Below are 18,476 nucleotides of genomic sequence, written 5' to 3' on the forward strand. Positions count from 1 at the left end.
GGCTAAAACTACAAGGATATATGATGTATAAGCAGTTAGCCAGTGGAATAGGTGGCCACATGAAGTTGTGAGTTCTCCTTTGCTGGAGGACTTCAGAGGCTGGATGGTCATCTGGCAGGGATCCTGTCCTGAGCAGGAGGTAGGCCTAGGTACCTCCCAACTCTACAGGTCTATGATTCTATCACTGAAGAGTGGTTGTTATCTATTATCTATTACTCTTTTTTCTATTTTACTTTCTGCTCTTATTTTTTGGATCGTTTTTAAACTACAGTATTCATTTTATATGGTTTTTATCAGTATAAACCACTGAAAGGCTGGGTAGATTATAGTGGTATATAAGTACAGTTGAGAAAGAATGATAAATATACAAATGGTCCAGTTTGGATACGGCATGCAAACTATCTAAACCTTTTCCATTACTATTCACCTTTCTGCAACCTCATTTTAGTATGGAGAAAGACAGAGGCTCAAAATAAATAGAAAGAAAGCAGGTTTATTTCACTTGCAGGACTTTTCCAGAGATAAAAATGCTATAGGAGGGTAGAATTACTGTTTCTAGCTTAGATTGGTTCAGTACAAGAACGTTTCTGTAAAATACTGAAATAGCAGAACTAGGACACTAACGGAATTTAAAAGCATCATTAAAACCAGGGAGAGAAAGAACCGTAGTGTGTTTAACATCAATAGTTTATAAAACGTGATTTATCATTGAGATAGGGAACTCTGTTAACTTAAGAAAAATATGAGAGACAGATTAGAAAATTTAGGCATGGAAGTGAGAAAGCAAGTGTTGGAAAAAGACTGCCATATGAAATTGTGACTTCTCCTTTGGTTGAAGTCTTCAAATGAAAGTTTTCACTCTCCTCTGAACTCGCTCCAGTTTGTCACTCTGATCATCTGCCAGAGATGCTCCAGTGGATCCTGCACTGAGCAGCGTCACACTCGATGACTTTCAACTCTATGATTCCATGAGCCTTAATTCATTGCTGTCTATATATATTGTTGCCTTCTGGGTAGCGAAGCAGGTGCTTTCTGTCCTCCCCGTTGTCTTCTCAAACCTGGGCATTCTCCAGGTGTGTGGACTGACCCCCAGAATTCTCAAAAAGGGTCATGCTGTCCAGGAATCCTGGGAATTGTAGACCGCACATCTGCGGGTGGTCAGGTTGGAGAAGATTGTTCTACCAAAATGGCCAATAGCTACGTTATGTGTGTGACTTACATGCTGCCTCTGGGAAGGAAAATGCTCTACCCCCCACCCCTACCATAGAGGAGGAAAGGAATCTTTCTGAGAATAAATGGGGGCAGACAATGGGGAAACAGATGTTCCTCACTACTCTGTTAATGCTTGGTGAGCTGGAGGTCAAGCAAGCTCTAACGCTCCAGCAGGCAAACTGGGGAGAATATGTGTCTGTGTGTGCATGTGTCTAAGAGGGGAACTCCTCCCGCCTTTTCTGCCTACATGTAGTTGCTCTTAGGAGTTTTCAGGAGCAAAGATTAAACATGTATTCCCCTCTGCTCTGGAGGGGGTTCAGACAAAGCTGGAGTATTCTTTGCTATTGCCTTCCTTCAGGGTGCAACGAGATCACGAATGTCACTGACCGCTTCCTTGTCTCCCAAGAGAATGAGACTTGGACACCAGTGGACTGTCCAGTTGGCCTCCAGTGGTGTCACTTGGCCAACTCATGCCAACCGCTAGGAAGCTGCTGCCACCAGGAGTCATGTGCCAACTCAACAACTCATGCGGCTGCTGCTCTTCCTCACCCCTGCAAAAATAAATCCTGGAGCGTGGAACTTAAGACATCGCATTTTACATTGCCGCCCGGACCCTCCACACGGTACCTTGTAAGTGGGGAGTCCATGGCAGAATTGAGGTGCGGTCAGGGTCTGTTTTGTAGGTTCTGAGCTACTTGAACCAGTCTGGAACTGAAACAGAAAGCAAGTAGAGCTGCGGAATGCAGGGACAAAGGCTGAGGTGTGAATACAGGTTGTTAAGGAACAGCATGACGAGTGCTTTATGTTCTTGAAAAGCTTCAGTGCTGATCAGTTGTTAAGCTTATTCAGAATTCCTAATAACAGCAGTGATAAAACTAAGGATGGATATTGTGCTCTGTCATCCTGGCTGCAAAGGATAGAAGGGCCTTTCAGAGCATTGCAAGGGCCCTGAGGCTCGTTCAGGCTAGAGGCCACTTCAGCTTAGCAGGAACCAAGGGGAAGCCTGTGGGTAGGATGTGAGTGCAGCATCCCCACCCCCACCCCACCCCACCCCACCCCACCCCACCCCACATACCTTGCTCTGCCACTGATAAAGAATTGTGCCTTTGATGTTGCCCTCCAGCATTGCCATCGTAACTAGGAGCCATCTACAGCCAATCATCCCTGATGACACCTAAATCCACTTCTGAAACTATCCAAGTTAGAGTTTCGTTCTGGTCACGGGGCTGCAGAATTTAATTATGTGTTTTTAACTGCCCCATTCTCCCATTAATCAGTTTCATTGGATAGCACCATTTGGTGTTATAGGAGAGGAAGAATACAGGTAGTGACCACTTTGCTTAGTGGTGGAGTTGCTTAACGACCCTAATTGGAAGCAGCAACTCCACCACTAAGCGAAGTGGTCACTAAGTGGGAAATCACGTGACTGCGACTCTGCTTTCTGGCTGGAAAGAGACAAGACTGCTCAGTTTCACACCTTCAGCTTTTTGTTTGCCTCCTTTGGAAGGCTGGAGTGCCTGCTTGCTGTCTTGTACACTGAAAGCAATGCGATTGCACCGCAGTCTGGGGCTGGGAGCTATGGGGGTGCTACACAAACAGCTCACAGTACTCTCTTGACATTTCTTTCTCTCCAGTCTCTCTGCTCTGCAGGGGAGGGGGAGAAAAAAAGCAAGCAATTTCTGTAGGCAATCTCTCTTTTGCCTGATCCTCCCCCCTACTGCAGAGCGGAGAGAGTGGAGCAGAAGGGATTTCAAGAGAGCTACACATATTCTCTTCTCTTGATTTCAAGAGAGTAAGCTGTTTGCTGTTCTACACATCAAGAGCAACATGATTGCACTGGCAGCAGGAAAGAGTAGAAAAGCAAATAGCTAACCTTCTTGCAATCCCTTCCTCTCCAATCTCTCTGCTGTGCAAGGGAGGGGGAAGAAAAAAAAAAACAGTTCAGGCACAGGACGACACATACTGACTGTAATGATGATCACGTAACTGAGGGACACTGCGAAGGTCATAAATGGTTGTAAACGGGCTGTAAAATTATTTTTTTCAGCACCGTCGTAAGTTCGGACGGTCACTGAATGAATGGTTGGTAAGCGAGGACTACCTGTATGTTCCTGCGAACTGGTTGGCTGGAATTGCTTTCTTTTTTCCCTGTTCCACAAAAAGATTTCCAAATTCTCTGAGCTGCATATTTGCAACCTCCTGTACCCAGTGCCTGCTTCTGTTGTGTCTCAGCCTGACTTGGGGGAGAGTTGCAGTCAAGCCACTCCGCCCCCACCCCCCACCCCCACTTGCCTCCAATACTTAGCTCAGAAGTAATGAATGGGAGGGGTGCATTATGGGAATTATTAATGGGAAAGCGTAACTCACTGTGACGTCTCTTCCATAGTTGTTCTTCAGAAGCAAGGACTCCTTTGTCAGACCTAACGATACAGTGAGTGTCCAGCATGATGCCGGGCCTGGCGCTTTCCTTCTTTGCCACCCCAGCCAGAAATCACCGTCCCAGATGAGCTATTTCACCTTGAACTCCTTGGATTGGGAGCCAGGCCTGCCCGCCCATCCCACTCCCAAAGGCTGGCAGAATGATTCCCTGTGCCCTTTCAGGATCCTTTTGGCTGCTGAAGAAACTGTCCCACTTCTTGAACAAAACAACTCCAAGGTCCACCACCCTGGCCTTTATGCTGTGCGCGCCACAGTGAACAATGGGGTCTTCAGGAGGAACTTCTCCTGTGACTTCTGGGCTCTTTCTGCAGTGTCGGGCCTCCGTGTCATTTACCCTCAGGAACAAGGTGGCAAAGTCTACGTGGAAAGCAATAGCACGTGGCTGGTGGTGAAAATCTCTTCTGGGATGAACGCAACATCTGGGTGGCTGGGGGGAAACCAGAGCTTCTCCTTTGGACGGAGTTGCCCCCTAGCAGTTACTCCACTGGTAGCAGAGTGTGCAAGGGAAACCAATGACACGTGGTACTCCGTAATCCTGCTGGAGGGCATTGGGCATAATTTGAGCACTGTTGTGCTATGGGCGAAGAATGCCGTGAGCTCACAGAACATCACTGTCAGGGTGAAAGCAGAGGACGCCATCCGAGGACTCCGTGTGACCCCAGACCCAGAGACAAGAGTCCTGCAGAACAACCGCGTGGTGAGTCATCAGTTGCCAATGTGCACCAAGGGACAGTAAGCATCAGTTTAGGTTTTTAATCCTTTTCAAATGTAAAGCAGATTTTTTTAAGTGATCCAAATTTTGTGGGTTTGAAATGAAGGAGCAACTTAAGGAATGCGTGCAATAGTGAGAATACATGTAGCTCAAGGCTGAACTGATGATGTTACCTAGGTAGTGATAAAGCATTTTTAGGAGGAAAACCAACTTCAGAGAGCAGCAAGTACCTGAGAATGCAGATAGTCACATCAGAATTCAGTTCTTAAGATGCTCAGGAGAAATTCTTACTCAGTCCTGAAAACATGCTCCTTTTTCTGCATCTAGAATGGCCTCACCTTTTCCAGCCTCCAAAGCAACACAGTGGCCTGCCCCCGCAAAGTCCATCCCCTCTTTCTGCTGGAGAGTCCTTGTGGCTGTAGCCCAGCCTGGACAGCAGCAGGAGGCTGGATGTCAGATTTGCTTCTTTTGCGGTCAAGGCGGTGGTCTCCTTCTCAGGGAAAATGACTTGATGAGAGGGCTCAGCTACCAGCCCTTGAGCCTGGCCAGGATTGGTGAAATATGGACAATGGTTGCTCCCTTTGAAATCACTGTTTGTCCCCCTCCACTGTAGAGCTACATTCCTGTGATGGACGCAGGGTCGGATGTCACGTTTAGCTGGAGGCTGGATGATAAGATCTCCTTTACGTTCTACAACAATGTCTTCCATGTTCTTTACCAGTCACCTGCTGTGTACAAGCTGTCGGTAAGTAAGGGCCTCCTGTGGTCCCTCTTTTGTGAACTGTGGGGAAAAACTACTGATTCTCTTTTAAGGTGTCCTCTTGCACAGTGGAATTGCGTGTCAGTAAACTGTGTGTTTGTCCTTCTGTCCTTCCAAGTGGCAAAGATGATTTTGCCAAGCTTGATTTGTAATCCGGAATGTATTGTTGCTCCCAGCAGGCAGGTGTTCTGCAAGGAATCCCTGTCAGTGGTGGGATTCTTCCCTTGTGACCCCCAATAGTTGTTTCATTTTTTTAACCTGCCAAGGATAAGACTGCTTCTATGGCCCAAAGAAGCACAAGTTTAATTAATGCACCTAATAGACTGTAATTTTGTTTCAGCTGATACAAACTGTTTTGTCTTGTTAAACCTCCAAGCCATAATGGGCAACTGATAAGAGCTAATGGTCTTGGCTGTCTCAGGTTAATTCTACCGCTTTAGGCCTCAACAAGCTTGAGTTTATATACCCTCGCTTGCCTAGATCATCGACATTTTCTTCATGATATTTCAGGGGCCCATGAGATGTCGTTTGTTACTTTGGCCCAGGATGGCTTGACACTGAACTGGACTGAGCTAATTCTGATTGAAGTTCCAGGAAGGGGTCCCCACCTGATCAATGATAGTTAAGATGAGAGAGAACAATTGTCCCAGGTTATCCAGGGATCTTCATGGCACAATGGAAATCTTCATATCATTTTCCCTGATTTTAGTTTAGTGTTCTAACCAAGATGCTACTCTGGGTTGTGAAAAGTGATTGAAAGGAGGGGCAGTTCATGCAGTGTAAGTGAAAGTGAAAAGGGAAAAGAGGCAGAGTGTGATCTGTAATCACCCTGGTGATCTGGAGGGAAAAAGTACTATGAAAATTATGAATCAGCAAATGCCTCCAGTTCTGTATTGGTGGAGTGATGTGGCAAAGTAGTTTGTGCTTTCTCCAGCTTACAGCCTCGAACAATGTCAGCAGTGTCACTGTATGCTACAACATCACTGTGGAGGAGATGAACAGGATGAAGGACCTCAGGGTCTCAGAGATCTTGCCACATGTTCCTCAGAACAGCACCGTGGAACTAGCAGCAACCGTGACTGTGGATTCGGCCATCGATGCCACATTTCTGTGAGTTTTTCCACTGCCTCTTTGGCTGGCTGGGCTCTGCTCCCAGGCAATCCAAGAAGGGGAAATACATCCTTCCCCAGCATTCAGGCCAGTGAGTGGTCCAGAAACACCAGTAGAAATGCCCTTTGAGAGATGCAGGTTTTTAAAAATATACTATGCAAATCCTAGCTATCAATAGAAGTGAAAATGTGTAGCTTAGGGTTGAACTGTGGAATTCTTGGGGTTCTCTGAGCTTGGTTGTTTTGTTGCAGACGTTTTGTTACCCGGCTAGGTAACATCTTCAGTGCTAGAATGGAGTGGGGTTTGCTCTCTGATAATATACAGTGGCTTGCCCTGCCAGTGTTGGTGGGGGTGGGGGTTTATTTTTATTTTTTTCTTCTCCTGGTAGTTCCTTGGTTAGGGTACTGTTTACTGCTTGATTGTCCAGCAATCATCACCCAGATAAACAGAGATTAACACCAAGATTATCACCAGGCATACAATCAGCAGTAAACAATACCCAAATCAAAGAACTACCAGGAGAAGAAAAAAATAGAAATAAACCCCCACCCCCATCAACACTGGCAGGGCAAGCCACTGTATATAAACAGAGAGTAAACCCCACTCTATTCTAGCACTGAAGATGTTACCTAGCTGGGTAATGAAACGTTTGCAAGAATACAGCCAAGCTCGGAGAACTCCAAGGACTCCACAACCCTAACTATGCATTGCCTGGATAAATATATGGAGGCTCTTAAATAGGTAGATCGGTTATATAATCATACTGCTATCATGACCACCTCTAAAACCACCCCAGAACTCAAAAAGCAGTCTGAAATCATGCTGCCAGAATTAACTTATATAAATGCTAAATGTTGGCTCACTCCTGCACTAACCCATAGTAGAGTTTCGGTTGTGTGAACCCAGCCAATGATAGATGGTTTGTGGTTTAGTGTGATGCGTGAACTGAACCAACTGTGCCTATGTTCAGGTAAACCATGGCTTAGTGCAATGTGAGAATGTAACCATTGCGCAAGTACCTGGTTTTCCCTTCTTACTGGATCTTGGCTGTGGGAAAACATTGGAGGGCTACAAATGGAAAACAGTTTTGCCTAGATCCTGTAAGATTCTTTGCATCCCAAAGGGTTTCTTTTTGAGCTTTGGGAGAACTGTAAAATGTAGCGGTTGTCAATGCCTAAACAAAGATGCTGGCAGGACCAGGACTAAAAATCAGGCTTGATATCCCCACCCTTGACGCTCAACAGAAATGAGACTGACCTGAGCCAATGCTAGAAAAAGTTAATCTTGAGGGTCAGTGAATTTCTGGGTGAGTCCAAGGAAATTTCCAATCCTTACAATATGTGTAATTTGGCCCAGACTGGTGTATTTGGCCCATTCTGGTGGAGCCCCTTGCTGCAAGGAATCTGGGTCTGAAACAGACAGTCAGCAGGAGTCTAATAGCAGTTTTTCCAACTAACAAATTTTATTACAAGGAAGAAGCTTTTATGATGCTACTGGACTCCTGATTTTTGGCTGCCACAGACTAAGACAGTTCTCCTCCAATGGACTTTAAGTAGAAACCCTTTCTGTGCCAGTGGGACACAATTTCAGGGTGGGGGAGTTGAGAGTGGCCCTTGGCCTTTGAGTGATATGTCGGGAGCGGTACTCCAAATAGTCCAACAAAGAAGCTTGTGGGCCACCAGAAAACAGTAACATTACATTAAATTAATTCTGCATAGCTAATAGGGTTACTCCTGTCTATGTAGTAATTATCTATTTCTGACATGCTAAAAGTTCCAGCATATGGCAAATTCTGAAGGAACTTTGAGGGCTGCATCCATGTCTTGGGGGGGTGAGGGGGTGCCACCCAGGGGTTTGGTTCATCTGGCGAAGCCACTCTACTTCTCAACCCCACTTTTTCTTGACTTTTTCAACTTAGGAATGCCAGCAGATGTCCTCCCATAAGCCTCAGAATTAAAAGCAAATGATACGTGTACAAGTTATGGACTTTAGGAGACCAAATCAGAGAAAGGGGATGGGGAATTAGCAAGTGTGTGCTAATGTCATTTTGTACATTTTACTTCTCTTTGACCTCTCTCAGTAATAATAAACACTTCAAAACTTTGGGCTTGATGAAAATTACAGACAACTGTGTGTGTGAATTTGTTTCCCTTTGCAAGCGTCTTTTCTACTCTGGCCAGAAAAGTGCATTGAACTTACCCTTTGCTCTTCTACTGACCTTGTCATTTTCTGACTCCCCAGGTGGGACTTTGGTGATGGTGACCAAGTCATTTCTGAGTTTCATCCTCCCTATAATGAATCCTTCCTGAAGCCAGATCCTAGGATCCACCAGGTGTTAATTGGGCACAATGTATCCCATATCTACCAAGACCCAGGTGAGAAATTATTTGGGTATTTGAAATTAAAACCAAGTAGGATCCACGCTTCTAGCAATCTGCATATCCACTGAATACTGATAGTGTCTCATCCGCAGCAGCCTTTCCAACCTGGTACTCTGTTCATGGCCAGCGAGATGATAGGGCTGTAGTTTCACTGATGAACTTCTGGTTGGGAAACTCATCTTCAGGGATAAACATAGCAATAACAAAGGCTGATATAAAAAACCTTCTGATCTTATTAGCCCCATGTACTTTTCTGTTAGCTACCATGCCATCTGTTATATTGGTAGGTTATGCACTTGATATTACCCTACAGCAGAAGATAGAGTTTCCAAGCCTGTTCAGAGCCAACTCTGCCATATCTTCTTGTGATAAACTGGACAGAATAGGAAAGATACATTTCACCTTATGATTTCCAAATAGGGAGCAAAGTTATGCTTGGCCACAGACAACTGCAATTCCAAGGCAGCTGAGTGAAGCATGAGCATCCTAGTTTGTTCTTAATCTACTGTATATCTAAAGCTTGGCTGTCTCCAGACAATGGTACAAGACCCTGGCAACATCTGTGGAATTTATCAGAAAGAAAAGAATTGATGACAGCAACCTCTGGACCCCGAGTAGCCTCTCCTAGCAGTTCTGCGTAGCTGTTAAATAACCAAGATGTTGACAAGGAGCCCTCAGCCCAACCTTCTCAAGTTGTTCTCCAGAAGTGCTCCCATAATATTATGCCCCACAGTCCTTGTCAGCTAGCCTATCATGACTATAATTGATAGATAACGTTTTAGCAACAGGCACAGAAATGTTTTGATTTATACATTGCAAGCATGAAATGAAGTGCAGACCGAGCTCTTGATTTGCTTGTGATTTTATTTTCTATCAAGAATGCTGTGTCTTCACTTTTCCTCCTCAGCCTTACCTCTTCAGCCTTACCTCCATCCTCCCTTACTTCTTCATCCTCCATCTGCCATCCCTTCTCACTTACTTTCTTTAAAGATTTCTCCGAAGTCTTGTACTCCTCTTCCTGTTGTGGCTTCATGTTCTTTAGACTCTACCAGCTGACCCTCTGACTCAGTCCTGTCCATAGCTCTAGTCATATTACCCTACTCTTCCAGTAACTATTTCTCCCTTCATTCCCTTTTTTTTAAGCTCACACCTTCTGTTCAGTGTTTTTGCTGGTGTCAAAATGCATCTGAATGCCTGTGGAGGAAAACAAAAGACACACTTGACTTGTTCACTATAAATTCCCCTCCTGTTCTTTCTGGTTTGTCATTAATCTGGCTCAAGGCACAATTTCACCCCTTGGATCCACACTAACTCCAGAAATTGGACTCCTTGCTAAAGCCTGTTCCTCCTCTTTCCGTAGTCCCTGCTCTCTACATTCACACATGGGACTAAGTCATAAAGTAGACAGCTGGGTTGTATTTAGCCTGTTGTACGAAGCCAGCAATTGAGGTCTGTTCAGGAAATTACAACCAAGTAAACCATGCACAGATATTTGGGAGGAGGGGGAAGAGGGGAGGGGACCAGTTCAAAGAAGTGGAAGGATCAGGATGAAACCTGCATTGGATTTAAGTTAAAATCTCTTAATAGGATTTCTCCCATAATAATTAATAACTATCTGTTCCATTTATTTTTTTATAATAACTTTACTAATTTTAAAAAAAAGGAACAGTAAAAACTAACAAAAACTAATATTGAGAGAAAGACTAAGAAGAAAAACAAAATTGGAAAAAAGAAAATAGTAAAGATCAAAAGTGCAGAAAAGAAAAGAAAAAGAGAGAAACAACAAAAGAAAAAAAATTGACTTCTGACTCTCCTTGCAATAGATATAAGTAACAATATACATCAAACTCTTACTCTAAATTTAAAATGTAACTTCCATTATTTCTATTAACCCATATTATTTCTAATCATCAAATCCATACAACATAATTTCATTTTTTTCTGTTTCCTGCAAAAAGTCCAAAAATGGTTTTCAGTTAGCATTAAAATTACATAATGTCTTATCTCAAATCAAAGCTGTCAATTTCGCCATCTTAGCCAACTCCATCAACTTCACCATCCGTTATTCCACTGTAGGTAACGTCTTATCTTTCCATCCCTATGCATATAAGAGCCTTGCTGCTGTTATCATATATAAAAACAAAGTTCCGTGAATTTTTTCCAACTGTGTATCCACCAAACCCAAAAGGAAGGTCTCTGGTTTTGACTGAATATTAATCTTTAAAATCTTCTGTATACAGATATGTATCTCATTCCAGAATTTGCTTTTTTACAAGTCCACTAGGGATGATAAAATGTCCCTTCTTGTTGTTCACATTTCCAGCATACGTTCTAAGTACCTTTATACATTTTAGATAATTTTTCTGGTGACAAGTACCAACAATACATTATTTTATAAACATTCTCTTTACAGTTATAACACAATGTAAATTTTGGTCCTTTCTGCCACATATTTTCCCATTGTTCCATCTGTATGTTGTAGCCAACATTTTTAGCCCATTTTATCATACAGTCCTTAACATGTTCATCTTCTGTCTCTAGTTTCAGTAAAAGTTCACACATCTTCGCAATAATATGTTCATCGTTAGTACATGATTCTGCTTCAAATTCAGTCTTACTGTATTCAAAACCATATGTCCTTTTATCTTGTTTAAATCTTTCTTGTAATTGTACATCAGAAAACCATTGACACATGTAGCCTTCTGATATCAATTCCTCTCTTGTCTTTAATTTAAAATCCCTTTGAGAAAATTCCAGTACATCACCATGTTAACCATTTATTTTTAGTTATCATTTCTCTTCTATAAAAAGCTTCTTGTGGTGACAACCATAAAGGAATCTTTGGAGACAACGTAAATTTATATCTGTTCCATATTCTCAATATGGCACATCTAATAAAATCATTTTTAAAATCTACATTACGTTTATCGTACCATAAATAGCCGTGCCACCCAAATCTTAAGTCATGCCCCAATGACCTCCTATTTCTCAAAGTCACCCACTCTTTCATCCGAACTAAGCAACGAGCTGCAAAGTACGCCTTCAAATTCGGGAGACCTAAACCTCCTCTTTCTTTAGCATCTTGTAAAACTTTGTACTTAATTTGTGGTTTTTTACCTTGCCACACAAATTTAGGTATATCTTTATGCCATTGTTTAAATGGAACATCAGTTGTCATAACATTCTAGGTAAAACATCTTAATTGCTGAAATTCTTCCCAACAATGACAATTGCAATTTTCCCCACCTTAACATATCTGTTTTAATTTCATTCCAAGTCTTAACATAATTATTTTGAAACAACATACAGTTCCTATTTGTCAAATTCACCCCCAAATATTTAACGTTTTTTCCCACCTTAAAACCCGTTTTGTTCATCAGTTCTTCTTGTTCTCATATTTTTCGTTAACATTTTAGTCTTTTGTTTATTAATTTTAAAACCAGCCACAGCACCAGATTCTTTGAACTTTTTCATTAAAGCTTCGATCCCCTTCAAGGGCTCCTCCAGCACCAACTGTCTTTTCCACTTAAAGCTAGAATTGGTGGCAGCGCCAAAGGCCTTCAGGTTCACGGGTAGTCCAAGGCCTCAGGTATGCACGCCCAGCGTACAATGCGCCTCTTTTCATCGCTGAAATGGCTCACTTTCTTTGCTGCTCTCTCTCCTTTCTCTTCTTTCCTGTTCTTCTCGCTGCCTGCTCCAGCAGCACCACCCTCCTCTCGTCCTTCTTTCTCTTCATCACATTTGGTGACTATCCTGCTGTCCTCAGGTGGCCCTTCTGTAACCCTTGCAATGATATCAGTCATAACTCTGGTTCATATATTCTGAACTGACTAAAGTTCAGTTTCCTGGTTTGGATAGGAGAAATTGGGTTTAGCAAGAAGGGAGTGGGGAGCACGTACAGGCAGTATCCATAGCCCAAGATTGTTACGTCTGAACCGGGGCAGGAGAGGAATTTGGCATTGTGAAGATGGTCTGACACCCCGAGGCTTGTTTTTGCAAAATAACCTTGGCTGCCGTACTAGCCAGCATCGTGCGTTGCTGACTGTGGTTTTGCAACCTGCATATAAGCTACCTGTCTTTATTTGTCTGTCTGTGGGCTTGTGTGTCGCTGCATATTTATTTGTGCTTTATATGCTGCTGTGTTTTGGGGAGAGAGAAAGAGGGGAGCTGCTGGCTCCCCTTCTGGCCTGGTTTCCTTGGTTTTCTCAGCAGCAAAAGGAAAATTATGATTAAAGAAGTGAAACAGAATATGGGGAGATGAAGGCCCCACTGTCAGTAGGCACAATTTCTGAAAGGATAGAAGATGTAAGGCATTCCCTTAGCTTACGCTTCTACATTTTGGAGTGCTTGAATTACTTTATAAGCGAGTAGGGATGGTGATTGAATTTAAAATAATGGGTTCCTGAATGCAAATCTGTACTTAGCTCTTTTTAATCTATCTTGATCTTGATCAGCATTTTACAGTTACATATAAAAATGGAAATAAAATGTAAATCCTTGTGTGCGCTAATTAGCTGCGGTCCATTTATAGCTCTCAGATTTCTTGATGATGAATGGGTGGAATTAAACATCCTATTCGGGACGTTGGTGGGGAGGGGTCAAAAAAGTCAAGATGGTGGCTTCATTTGTGCAATTGCAACCACTGTCTTGATATTTTTGATCTTCCGGCAGACACTCCTGATCCTGTTTACTCTTCTAAGTGCGAATTTAATGAAAAACATACTTTCAACATTAGTGTGAGTCCCTTGGTTAGGTGTCAGTAGGACTTTATAGGCAGTCATCTGGGGTGTTGCCTCCCACAGAAACTTTAGGGAAACTTCAGTTAGGGCAACTTTCAGGCTTTTGGAAGGAGAAGGAAGAGCTGTCTCTTCTGGGAAGTCTAGGACATTTTATAGAAAACCGATGCTGCCAATCAAACTGCATTTGCAATTGGCAATTTTGGGGGTTCTCATGAGATTTTCATGTATGTTCTTTTACACATAGTCAGATTCAGAGATGCTGAGCAGATTTATTTGTTCATTTATTTTATTAGACTTTAATAATAATAGGCTTTATTATGTTACTCTCATAATTGACTAACTCTGAGGAGTTTACAATCCTACCATGCGTAAACAGAATTAAAACAACTAAGAAATAGAACCAAAAAGTAATAAACATTACTTATTAAATATTCCTGAGGAGCCATAAAAACCTATAGCATCATATATTCATAGGTAGGAGGAATCTCTCTTAATACATCCCCCCCCCCCAAAAAAGGCCTGCTGAAGTAATCCAGCTTTGATTGTCTTCCTAGTCCTCCAAACTTGGGGCAAGTCAAGACTTGGAGGATGTTGTTCCAGAGAAGAGAAGCAGTGCTCAATGCCAATAAACAAGAATTCCAATAGATAAACTTCTCAGATAACATGAAAATACAACCAACCTGCTCCAAATGCTGAGCTAAGAAAAAGACCATGAAGAAGAAACTTACGTGCTCAGTCAATGCCCTTTCTGCTGTGATGGACAGTTTCTCTCTCTCTTTGCATTCATCCATCCAATTCTGTCTTTTCCTTTCTGCGAGGGACAGTTGCAGTTTGATGTGTGGCTCAGCTGGGGTGGGGAGCGGGGGAATTATTTGTCATCTCAGCTTGTCATACCTGAGGCAAAGAATCAAATGGTTTTGAGCCAGTCTCTGATCCCAGGGAAGACAGAGCATCTGGAGCAGGAGAAGAAAAAGGGGCTTATTAGAAATCAATAAGTCCTCCTTCCTGCTGTCAACACGAAGGGCTAAGCTATGTTTCAGGCTGCATCCATGCCTGACAAAGGCCCCTTTCATTGCAAAGCATCACGGGGGCGAAGGGGAAGGAAGCACAGCATCAAGGGTGCTTTGGCCAACCGTTTAACAATAAGTTTAATAATAAGTGGTGGCAACTTATGGCATGGTTGAAAGGAGGGGAAATACACATTGGCTGGGTTTGCCTGGCAAGCTAGACAAGACTGAAGGATTGGGTCGTTTGTGTTGAGGTAACTGGCCATCCCATGAAACCGTGGTCTGGTTTTCCTGCTTGGGCATAGCACATTATGTGAATTCAGCAGGGTTGGTTTTTAATTCTGACCTCTTATTTATTGTCCATTGGGAAAATTATAGGAATGAATGGTTCTCATTCTTTTTTCTTTAATTTTCCCACGCAGGTGAATACACCCTGACTGTTGTAGTCTCCAATGAATTTGAGAACCTGACCTATTCGACCCCTGTCCACGTCTACGCCTACCTAACAGAAGTGGCAGTGCAAGTAGCCACCGATGTTTTGGTGGTGGGCCATCCTGTCACCTTTGAAGCTCAAGTGATGCCCTCGGGCTATGGAGTCTCTTATACCTGGAATTTTGGGGATGGATCAGAGGCATTTGTGGAAAGCCAGACTACCGTAATCCACACCTACAATTCCAGGGGGGTATACGAAGTTAGCCTACAGGCAAACAACACCGTTAGCACTGTTGCGACATTGCAGCGTTACCAGGTCTTTGAAGAGATCAGTGGGTTGTGGGTGTCCTTGAATGAAACCATAGAGCTTCGCACACCGATTGAGATAAGTGCCTCTGTGGAAACAGGCGATAATATCACTTGGATATTTGACATGGGCGATGGGACGATTGTGGAGAGTCCTGTGGCATCTGTGAAACACAGTTATTTAAAGGAGATGAACTGCACAGTAAATGTAACTGCAATGAATCCAGTAAATTCTCTTTCCCGAGCTGTGCCTGTCCAGATATTTGTCCTGATGGTGCTCAAGATTGAGCCTTCCTCTTGTATCCGAGAAGACCCCGAAGTACAACTCATAGCTCATGTCTCAGGTAACCCCCAAAACTACTTTTTTGACTGGACATTTGGTGATGGCTCGTCCAACATCACTGTGTATGGAAATCCAACAGTGGTGCACAACTTCACCCTCAGTGGAATCTTCTCACTGTCTTTGGTCCTTTCCAGCAAGGTCAACAAAGCACAGTATTACACGGAGATTTGCGTGGAGCCAGAGATCACCAATGTGACGCTTTCTGTAAGGCCAGAAGTTGTGAGGCTTGGCAATGAGAGCAGATTCCAAGTCACAGCCTTGCCACCTTACCACTACCGTTATCTTTGGGACTTTGGGGCTAATGATTCGGCCAGGTTTGGTGGAACTGAAGTGAGCTACACCTACAGAAGTCCAGGTGTCTATCTGGTTATGGTGACTGTCTGCAACAATGTCTCTTTCAACAATGTCTCAGCGTTAGTGGAAGTCCGGGAGCCAGTTGGGATAGCCAAGATTGAGTCGAATGGCTCAAAGATTTTGGAGCTGAACCAAGTCTATCTCTTCTCAGCCAATATTACTGGGACCAAAGTTAGTTATCTGTGGGACTTTGGGGATGGGACTTCCCAGTTGGGCAAATTCATCACCCATTCTTACAACAGAAGTGGTACCTATACCATCAGTTTGAAAAGCTGGAATGGGGTGAGCTTCCATGAGGCAAAGCTTAATGTGACCGTGAAGAGGCGCCTCCAGGGCCTGAACATCAATGCCAGCAGGACTGTGGTGCCTCTGAATGGTTCTGTGAGTTTCACAGCCACCCTCCTGGCTGGCACCGCCATCCGGTACTCTTGGATCTTGTGCGATAGGTGCACTCCTATCCCGGGCCTTTCTACCATTTCCTACACGTTTCGCTCTATTGGGACATTCAATGTGATTGTGACAGCAGAGAATGAGATTGGGTGTTTGCAGAGTAGCATCTTCATCTATGTCTTGCAGCAGATAGAAGGGCTGCAGATCACAGGTGGTGACTTCATGGACAACATTTACTTCCCCACCAATAAGACGCTGCAGCTGCAAGCAACTGTGAGAGATGGAACAAACATCTCTTACAGCTGGACTGTCCTGAAGGAAAGCCTCCCTGTGCAAACATCTGCTGGGAAGGTATTTTCCTTAGTCATTCTGGAAGCAGGTGCCTTTGCTATCCATCTGAAAGCCACAAATATGCTGGGAAGTTTGGCCGTGAACAAGACTGTGGAGTTCGTTGAGGAGGTCGGTGTCTTAAAGCCATCCGCTTCCCCCAATCCTGCTGCGGTCAATGCATCTGTTAACATAAGCACCAGTGTCACCGCTGGAAGTGGACTGGTATATACGTGGTACTTCGAAGACGGTCTCTCTCTCTGCACCATCTCCAGTACCATCACACACCGTTTCCCAAATCCAGGTGCCCAAATCATTGCTGTGGTGGCAGGAAACAAGTTTGGTTCTGCCAGTGCATCCCTTGTGGTATACGTACAGGAACCAGTAGTCGGCCCAAGGATTACGATCATAAGGCCAAACAGTAGTTTTGTGGAATCAGGCACTGTGGTGAACTTCGCTGGGGAGCTTGAAAGCGGATCTGACGTAGTCTGGACGTGGAAGATGCAGGATAAAACCATATCAGGTCAAAGGGTGGCTCTCGATTTTCCTGCGGCAGGAATTTTCCCTGTCTGTTTGAATGCTTCTAATGACATCAGCTGGGAGGTAACTTGCCTCAACCTGACGGTGCAGGATGCAATCCAGGGTCTGAAGCTCAGAGTGAGCAAGGAAGTGCTGGGGCCAGGAGAACTGGTCTCTTTTGTTATTGAAATGGCTTCTGGTTCCTCTGTGAGCTATGAGGTCACCATTGGGCGTAATTATTCTGAGATCCTCAGTACTTCCAGCTTCACCTATAAGTTCAGCCAGGTCGGAGAGTACTTAGTGAGAGTAACTGCAAAAAATCAAGTAAGTGTGGCTTACGCTGAGGAACTTATTGTGGTGCTGGAGGCTGTCCGTGGCCTCCGGATTACCGATTGCTGTGAGCGAGGCATGCCTGTTGGGGTGGAAAAACAATTCATGGCTCAGACTGAGAGTGGCTCACAGGTATCTTATTTATGGCAATTCACCTTAGTAAAAGAACAGCAACGCTCCCAGGTTCATTTAGAAGGCCAAAGTGTCTCTTATACCCCAGAAGCAGCAGGGCAGTTAGACATCCATCTGTGTGCTTTCAACAGTTTGGGCAGCCTGAACGTAACCGTAGTGATTCAAGTCCAAGATTTCATCCTCCAACTTTTCATCCAGCCCGTTGATTCCTTTGTCAACCGGACAACTTCCTTTGAAGCATCTGTGCTGCCCAGTGCCAGGGAAGTCCTGTTTTGGTGGTATTTTGGGGATGGTTCTCCAGCTCAGCAAACAAGCATGCCATCTGTGAACCATGTTTATCTGAGGCCTGGCGATTATGCAGTGGAGGTGAATGCGACCAACCTTATCAGCTTTTCCATCGCCCACCGCACAGTCACAGTCCGAGTCCTGGAGTGCGAGGAACCAGAAGCAGAGCTTGCTTTACCTGCTCAGGTGTTTATGAAGAGATCCCAGAAGAATTATTTGGAGGCACAGATTGATTTGCGAGGCTGCACCAGGTACCAGACTGCCTATCTCTGGGAGATCTACAAAGCCCCAAGCTGCCTACAACTAGAGGCTTTTGCCAAAGTCCGGCTGGTCAGTGTGGATGTGAGCCGACCACAGTTGGTCATCCCCAAACTTACACTGGAACTGGGCAACTACTGCTTCAAATTCTTAGTCTCTTTTGGCGATACGCCTCTGTCCAAAAGCATCTTTGCCAATGTGACTGTTTTGCCCAATAAACTGGTACCCATCATCGATGGAGGATCGTACCGTGTGTGGTCCAGTACCCGGGACTTGGTCTTGGATGGCGAGAAATCCTATGACCCTAACTGGGAAGACTGGGAGCAGACACCATTACATTATCGCTGGTCTTGTGTATCGTCTTCCAAAGTAAGTAAGCCTGGGCATTGAACGCCTGCTCTCAGGAGAGGGATTCTGCACCCCGCTCAATGCGTAGTCAG

At 44.1% G+C, this 18,476-nt stretch overlaps 1 protein-coding gene across 1 annotated transcript in view; it reads left to right on the top strand.

The window, feature by feature from the left end:
• Nucleotides 1–18,476, top strand: part of PKD1 (polycystin 1, transient receptor potential channel interacting) — a 128,889-nt gene that overhangs the window by 55,793 nt on the left and 54,620 nt on the right. Inside the window, exons 10-15 of the mRNA XM_088152401.1 lie at nt 1,571–1,842; nt 3,599–4,348; nt 4,977–5,108; nt 6,058–6,233; nt 8,475–8,608; nt 14,783–18,405. Coding sequence (XP_088008527.1) covers nt 1,571–1,842; nt 3,599–4,348; nt 4,977–5,108; nt 6,058–6,233; nt 8,475–8,608; nt 14,783–18,405 — 5,087 coding nt within the window. The remainder of the gene's footprint in view (nt 1–1,570; nt 1,843–3,598; nt 4,349–4,976; nt 5,109–6,057; nt 6,234–8,474; nt 8,609–14,782; nt 18,406–18,476) is intronic.

The sequence above is a fragment of the Python bivittatus genome, unplaced genomic scaffold (genome assembly GCF_059951505.1).
Source record: "Python bivittatus isolate LINGU-HERP-01145 unplaced genomic scaffold, Pbiv_v1 ctg000030_np1212, whole genome shotgun sequence".
NCBI lineage: Eukaryota > Metazoa > Chordata > Lepidosauria > Squamata > Pythonidae > Python > Python bivittatus.